The sequence below is a fragment of the Cyphomyrmex costatus genome, unplaced genomic scaffold (genome assembly GCF_001594065.2).
Source record: "Cyphomyrmex costatus isolate MS0001 unplaced genomic scaffold, Ccosl1.0 scaffold387, whole genome shotgun sequence".
Classification (NCBI taxonomy): domain Eukaryota; kingdom Metazoa; phylum Arthropoda; class Insecta; order Hymenoptera; family Formicidae; genus Cyphomyrmex; species Cyphomyrmex costatus.
In genome coordinates this window covers 1-8,833 of record NW_017278068.1, presented here as the reverse complement: position 1 = coordinate 8,833, position 8,833 = coordinate 1, and the positions used below count along the sequence as shown (strand labels likewise).

Below are 8,833 nucleotides of genomic sequence, written 5' to 3'. Positions count from 1 at the left end.
CGTTTAATGATGTCGGACATTTATTGTATTTAAGGAGAATTTTCAGGTTAATCTACACAAGTAAATCTACAGGCAAAATAAAACTCGAAGTTTTGAAAGTATCACGAAATAAAGAAATATTTCCACAAATAAATTGTGATCGTAAGTAAATGAGTAAAGTAAAAACTTAGAACCACACACCCACCCACACACACATACACACACACACACACACACGCACGCATGCACGCACACACCCACGCACACACACTCATCCACCCACCCATCCACTCCTATGCACCCACACACACACATGCGCTCGCGCACGCCTTTGGTAGATACTACATTTACGTTGTGATAACTTATCACACGCACTCTGACATTCGTAACTAGGTATAAACATCAATTTGCGCAGGTGCGAAAAGGCAGAGAAAACGCGTGTGCACTTTCTGTTGTGCCACACTGCTGTTATATGCAGGCGTTCTCCTATAGGAAAACGGGCCAATGCTCCTACTATTCATACTATGTCTACGGTTAAATTATACGCATACAAGAAACACTTGGAATATTCGTACGAACGCTATACATATAAGAATGACAATGATTTACTACTATGCCAGCACGCAGGCGCAACTCTTACGATTCAATAACAGATAAAGCGATGTTATGGTAGCGGAACTACATCAGTCGCTATGTGCTTACCCTAGCGTTAACTGCTTTTTTTCTTTTTATATTAGACGATACGTTAAATTCGCATCGCGTGTACTTAAATCCGTGTGATAATTGAATAAACGAGAGCAATTAATAAAAACGATTGTTATTTTCGTGCTTGGCTATGAAATGGATGAAAAGGGCATGAATATTTTCGCAAATGTATATTTTATATATCCTACATTCATATTTAATTTAAAAAGATTAAATGAAATAAAAATTTGTGTGTAGTAATTATATAATTTTACAAGAAAACATGTAATTTCATATTGGATGAAACATAACCGGTATAATGACATATCGATGCACAATTGTTACTCATACCAAAATATTTAATATAAAAATGCTGTAGGCTCTAAAAATTTCTTTTTTTAAGAATTATAAATTTATTGTAGATATCATAATGTGTCCTAAATTTTTATAAAGTGAATTACTATCCAGATTTTTATTCGATTGTAGAATGGATGTAAGCTCGTTGGTACCGGCGGTACTTTAAGGAAGGCAAAAAGATGCGTGCGAGGTTCAGGCTGGATACAATAAATTTTCGGAAAATTTGCGAAGATTCACACCACAGGCTATACAGTGCGCTATTTTTTGTGGTGGATCCAGATGCAAATATGAAAATCCAAAATCCTGGCCGGCTACCCACATGGCAATACAAAACATCTTTTCACATTGGTGAGCACTAAAGCTATTAATTAAATTTTAATAGAATAATAAAAATGAGAAGTTAAATTAAATAATAAGGAAAAATAACGTGTCATCAATATATAATTACTGTTTTAATAAATTAATAACAAAATAATTCTGATCAAAGTTAAACGTAAAAATAATGGAATTATAGGTATAAATTTTTAGAGAATATATTAGATATCTACGGTAAATTCAATAGTAATAACCAATTAAGTGATTATTCGATAAATATGTATTCATTCGCTTCTATACATAGTTCTGAACTATTCTAAATATCACTCGGCAATATTTATAACTCGTTCAATAATTTATGTCGACTTAAAGACATATGCTGTATATTTGAACCATCTTCTTATTGACATTTTGTCGAAGTATCGCTCAACTGCAATAGAGAACTGAATATTTAAAATTAATGTATTCAAATATACATATATTTATTTAGTATATTGACATGTGTGCGTTTTGTTGTACTTATATCGATATAAATAAAATTAATATTATAGTCAGAAATTTGTTATTGTATATTGCTGCCAGTTTTGAGTATTAGTTTTCGATTTAAATAGTTTAATCATTTATTAAACATTTTAGGGTAACTGATGATGTCCTTGCAATGGCACGGCTCAATACTGCGCAGATGATCAAAAAAGATATAATTGCCCAATTCCAAGGGTGGAGTATAAAAACCATAATAAATCTGCAAACACCAGGTGAACATGCGAGTTCCGGTGGTCCGCTAGAAGAGAGCGGCTTTACGTACGATCCCAAAATTTTTATGAACAACGATAGTAAGTATTAAAATTTACTTTTATTTAATTTAATAAATATTTATTAAAAAATTAATTGGTATAAAATAGGGCTACGAGCCAAATATTAGTTGAAATACAAAGGTCTTAGTAATAAACAGTCATAAGTTAAAAATAAATATAAAATTTAATAAAATTCAAACAACAGACGTTTCGACCTTAATTAGGTCATTATCAATGTTAAGTCGCAATATCGTTAACGATGTAAAAACAAAGAAATTATAAAAATTCACGAATACATAAGTAAAAATATTAATAAAAAACGAAAAATAAGAAAATACATTCTGTGATGTGGGTGTTATTAATCTCACTCGTTATTGAAGAACATATCGTATCGGAGTAAAATGTCCAAGAGTCCACATGACACCGCAAAACATCAAATATTGTAAATTGTGAAACTCCACATTTCTTGTAAAATTGTATCAAAATACAATTATGATTAAAATAAGTTAGAAAAATGCGAGGAGAGACTATTTTAAGATATTAACAATAAACAATTTAAAATAAGAATGTGTCATGTGGACTCTTGGACATTTTACTCCGATACGATATGTTCTTCAATAGCGAGTGAGATTAATAACACCCACATCACAGAATGTATTTTCTTATTTTTCGTTTTTTATTAATATTTTTACTTATGTATTCGTGAATTTTTATAATTTCTTTGTTTTTACATCGTTAACGATATTGCGACTTAACATTGATAATGACCTAATTAAGGTCGAAACGTCTGTTGTTTGAATTTTATTAAATTTTATATTTATTTTTAACTTATGACTGTTTATTACTAAGACCTTTGAATTTCAACTAATATTTGGCTCGTAGCCCTATTTTATACTAATTAATTTTTAAATTTATTGAGCATTGTTATATACATATTTATTTATTAAAAACTTATTTGCAGTGTTTATTTCATAGTCATCAAGAATAATTTAAAGAAAACGTTAATTCTGATTTTTATAATATATCTTTGAAACAAAAACAAGACTAGTCTATAGAATTCATAAGTTAATAATTTTCTTGAATCTTTAAAAATTAATATCACATTTCTTGTCAATACTTTTTGTCATTAAGTGATAAATTAAAGTAGTGTTATAACAGAAATCATTTCCAGTATCAGTACATTGTAAATATATACTGATAAAAAGGCTATTTACTCAAATCAATATTACTTTTTTTGCATTTCGCATTTACATGATAATATCTAGACTATATAATTTCGTTTAAGGATCGAACTTATCACTTTGTCTCGCTCTTCTGATAATTATTACAATTTTCGTGAGCTCTCTTTATGTGCGAGCGAAGGTCTCCTTGTCTTGCAGTTTCGGTAGCCCGGTCATCGGGCCCCGTTAATGCTCTCCTGAGAGAGAGTCGTAATAAACAGCCGCGGTTACTTCTTTTTGCTGCGGAAATCCAGGCTGCTCTCATTTTTTCGGGTGGGAAACTAAGTCGTATGCATTTCTCCCATGTAGATGCCGAAGCGTTGCGGGCGAGAGCGATCGAGCGTACCGGACGCTGATTCGGGAGTACACCCGTACAGTTGACTTCGAGCCGTGGGTATTCGAGTTTAATAAGTACGAATAAGCGAAGACCCAGGTATAACATCCGTTACCCGCGAATCATTGGGACCTGCCGCCGGGAAATGTGAAACAGCCTCGGAAGAAGCCGAGGATGATCGCCATCCAAGACGCTACGGGGGCGGTCGAAATACTCAAGGGCGATGATTCATCATTTACAATATATATTAACAGAATCCCCAAATAATCAATAAACAATAGATATTGCTTAACGTAGCACATTTTATTTGTTGTTTTTTTTCTCTCTTATGCCTATAATCTCTATAAACTTTATTATTCATAATTGCGAACGAGAATCTTATAAAAGAACACACGCCCCGAATCAGGGCGATTCACTGTCACCCCGAACGTGAATATTTTCCGACTGATTGTAGGAATCATTGGAAGAATCACTACCATGGTAGTAATCGTCGATAGAATAATTTAACTGTAGAAATGTTCATGTAGATACTAGAAAAGACACAAAATAATCAATTTAATATCGACATATCTATGACAGAATAATAAGTTTGTTTGCCTTGCTTACACTGTTTATACTTTTACACTTAAAATGAGATAAATATATATCAGAGAATGGAAGTAACTCGTTACTTATAACGAAGTCAGTTACAAGTTATTTTTTTGGTAACTTTATTGGTAACTGCGTCACTTTATTTTTTCTTGGTAACTGTAACGTAATTACATTTTTTGGATAACGGTAACGAAATTTACAGTTACTTTTATCGATCCTTTGCATACGATTGGACATGTTATTCCGTCATACCATAAAAAATTACATGTTATTAATTACGACAGCTATAAATGTTGTTGTAAATTGAATGTTTTTTATTTAATACAGAGGTACAAGCATTTAGTTTAACTTAAGTAAAAATATAGCTGTAATATAGATTATGTGTATTTCATAATTCTCCTTTTAATTTCTAACTTATATTGTAATTCAGATAATCCTATACAATCCTATATAATCTTCTAGTTTTCTAAAAAGTATAAAAAAATTCCTGAAATATGTTAACATAGTTGTTAACTGCTGTAACGATACTGAAGTGATCTTTGATAGAAAAATATATACAGTAACATTATTTCAGAAATCATTTTGCTCCTCTATCTTCTATGTGATACATCGGACATATGTATATCTCGGTTTGCTGCATATTTTACAGGTTTTAGAATTACGAAATTGTGTGTAAAAAAAAACTAAAAAGTAAAACTATACATAGTGTCAGTGTTATTCATGCTATATATGTACATATTGCTTTTATTAACGTTTGAACAAAAAATACTGCAAGAGTACATTTTCAGATTAATTTTTAAAAAGTAACGGAAAAGTAACGAAAAGTTACCTTTCGAGTAACGGTAAAAATGTAAGCAATTACCTTTAAAAAGCGATAATAAGTAACGGTAACCCGTTACTTTTTGACTCTATAACGAGTAACTGTAACTTATTAATTTTAAAAGGAGTAACTTTCCATTTCCTGATATGTATTGAACGTTGAGCGCGCGTGCGTGCGTGCGTGTGTGTGTGTGTGTGTATGCGTGTGGATGAAGAGAAAGAAGACAAAAATGCTTAGTGTAAAAAAAGTACATAAGGCGAATAAACTTACTGTCACAAACTCTCTATGATATGAAATATATCTTTGTAATGCAAGTAATCGGAAAAAGAAATTGTTATATGCTTGCTTTCTATTCTACTGAACTTGATGTACTTGTCAAAAACAGGAAATGCATGAATCATAATTTTATTGTTTATTGATACCACTAATCTATTGTATTCAATTATATTACTTATTTTAGTGACGATGTTTTAAAAATTATGTTATTTATTTATTAAATTATATGATTAAGCAGAAAAAAAAATGCAAAAAAACACACAGATAATTCTTGTCTATACATACAGTCTTAAATTTTGATTCTGTTGGATCTTCATTGCTCGAAGGCATCCATATCTGAATATTAGACTCACTTGCCGTTGCAAGGATAGGAATATGGGGATGACCTAAGCAGAGATAAACACCCACCTATACATTAAATGAATAAAAGTTATTTTGTGTAACACATACTATGAAAAAGAAAAATTTGTTTATCAAATGCACAAAATAAAAACACTTAACAAATTTGAAATCTTTTATCAACCACTGTGCCGCAGTTTTTTTTTTCTTGTCAAAAATGTATATTTCACCATAATGGGATGCAGATATAATAAATTCACATTTAGGTCCGAAAAAATTGATTTCATGTATCACTGCAATCACAACACATAACTGAGCCAACTTAATATCAACTATTAACAAATCAGAATTATTTAAAGCGTCGCTTTTTCAATTACATAGACAAAAAAAATATAAAAAATGTAAAAAAAAAATGTTCAAACAATAATCTCAGAATAAAAATTAATTAACAAATAAACCATTGAATAATGTTACTGTATGCTACTTCTCTTTTGAAATATACATAAAATAAAGAGTTCTAAGAATAAAGAAAAGTATAATGCCGGGAATATAATAATAATATAATTACTTTTATCATGTATCTTGTCTATCTCACCAGGTACAGAACCAAATTGAGAGCGTTCAAATAAAGTATGATTCGAATTTCCTTCACATGACCACATTGATTTCTCAAATAATAATATTTCGTAGCAATTACACAGTGTGAGAATCTCTGTCCCATCGTGATTATACTTGGTGACTAATGCAAAGGCGTCATGATCCTTCTAATACATTTAAATTACATATATAATTAAAACTAATGTAAAAAACATAAACAATGTAGTATTTCTTTAAATATTGAAAAACTTTTCAGCAATAGGGTTGAATCAAACTAATACATACCTTGTTATACTTGGTGATCCACAATTGATAAAGTGGTTTCGAAATATTTCGCTGATCATACACCCTTACACTGGGAAATTCACCGCTGACACAAAATTCATTACTATTAGAAGGATTACAATGTATACTTCTTAGTATACTATTTCGAAGGTCTTTTATATGAAGCAATCTATGGATATGAAAATATATATTTATTATAGTGGATATATATATATAACATGTGTGTATAGATTAAAAATAAACACTTTTATCATGTAAACTCAAAATTTATTATTATAACTAATACAAACACGAAGCCTATAACAGACTAGCTTGGATCTTTAATTGTTTACATATAAACTACTGCGGTATTATCTCCAATTAAAATAAATTATTGCAGGGAATATTACTATAAGGCCTCGGTAGTCTAATTGACTAAGACACTTGCGTAAAGCAAGGTATCCGAGGTCGACTCCCGGCCGAGGTAATATTTTTCACAATAAGAAGAATTATTTCCAGATTTAGTATTTTCAGATTATTAGAATTGCATTCTAAGCCCAACGATTGTTCGACGCGCAGTTTAAGGCGACTACGTATATTAGTTAATTATTCATTTGTTTTAATTTGTGATAGTACCGCGGTATATGTAAGCAATTAAAGATCCAAGCTAGACTGTTGTAGGCTTCGTGTTTTTATTAGTTATGTTCTTATATTAATTGTCTTTAGTATTGAATATTGTCAAAATTTAGTATCGCGTATTGTGTCTATGTGGAATTTAATCGACTTCTGTTCGTTTCTACTATTTAACTTAGATTAAATTTAATTTTGTTTTAACATTTTTTGTTGAATCAGGATCTTTTATGCCAGCAAATCCTATTTTCTGTTTGTTGAGTTTCAAATGTACGATTCAATAAGATTCTTATCAGTTTTTCTTGTCCAAAGTATGAGTTGAATCAAGATTAAAATTAATCTACATTTAAAAAATAGGCATTAGCTCCGGTGCAAACAATATAAGTAAATTTCGGTTTAACTTACTGTTCCTGTTTTTCTAATTCTTGGAATTATAAAACAGAAATAATTATAAGAATTAGGAAAAGATTAACAGTAAGTTGAACCGAAATGAATCAATATTACTTTGGTTGAACCGGGCTATAGCTGTCATAACGATCCAGTCATCATTCAATCAAATTGAGATTGATTCGCGTATAAGTACACAGGACGATCCCGTGCTACACTTAACGCCAGACAATGGTCGCGTTCAGCATACTCAACAGTTTTATAACTATTTTATGACTCTTCGTTAAGATAGGACTTTTTCTTTAGAATCTAAAAGTATGATCCAATCAGCGAGACGAATTATAAAACGGTTGCAAAACTGTTGAGTCTTCTGAACACAGCCAATACAACGATTTTTGGTACAAAAAAAATTAATATTATATGTAGACATTCTGCATGCTATAAATAAAGAATATATAAGAAACATTATTACATGTAAAGTTTTTAATAACAATGACTTACTTTGGTTTATACTCCCGGATATCTATGGATAAAATCGAATCTTTTAAAGCAGAAAACACGACATAGGGTATGTCAGGATGCACAGCCAATTCCCAGTAGCCATTCGCCATATCCATACGGTTCGGACGAAATGATGAAGCATAGTTCATCAACTGTCTCGATGAGTTATATTCAAGATCTAATAAACGTATACAACCATCCCAACCAGAAGTGACCATAAAATTTTCTACATCTAAAAGCAGCCATTTGGCCTAAACATATATACGATTAAACTTTAAAGATTAATAAAAAAATACAATTAAATCAGAATAACAATTACAAAACATTCAAATAGCAATACTTTATTATATATTATAAACACATACCTTTCGTACGTTGTTATGGCCACTTGGAATGCAAAAACGCTTTTTCCTTGCAGCCCAATCCCAAATAGAAACTGTCTTTCCATAGGCACTTGCTAATAAATTTCCTTTTTGATTGAAATTTAAGTCACTCACAAAAAAACCCTATAAATAATAACTAAATTTTAATACATATCGCTATACATGATTTAAAAAATCTATGATAATGATATAAAAGTAATATATGAAACATTGTATATAAGTCAACATGTACGAAAATAAATAATTTACCCCATGATCACAGAGTTTGTACTTAAACTCCAGTCGATTTACTGCATGTGAAGAACTATAAAATCTTCTTTGGAATAACGGATTACTACCTATTTGTCGATTTATTACTTCCT

The 8,833-nt window shown here is 30.6% G+C and overlaps 1 protein-coding gene across 1 annotated transcript; it reads right to left on the bottom strand.

Annotated features, from left to right (window-relative positions):
• Positions 1-4,085: 4,085 nt before the first annotated feature.
• LOC108776794 (DDB1- and CUL4-associated factor 8-like protein 2) lies at positions 4,086-8,594 on the bottom strand (the record flags this gene model as incomplete). The annotated part of the gene is made up of 6 exons (XM_018543507.1): positions 4,086-4,190; positions 5,656-5,778; positions 6,312-6,473; positions 6,592-6,694; positions 8,089-8,339; positions 8,454-8,594. Coding segments are annotated over 6 exons (885 nt in total), but the record flags the coding sequence as incomplete, so codon positions are not given.
• Positions 8,595-8,833: the final 239 nt, after the last annotated feature.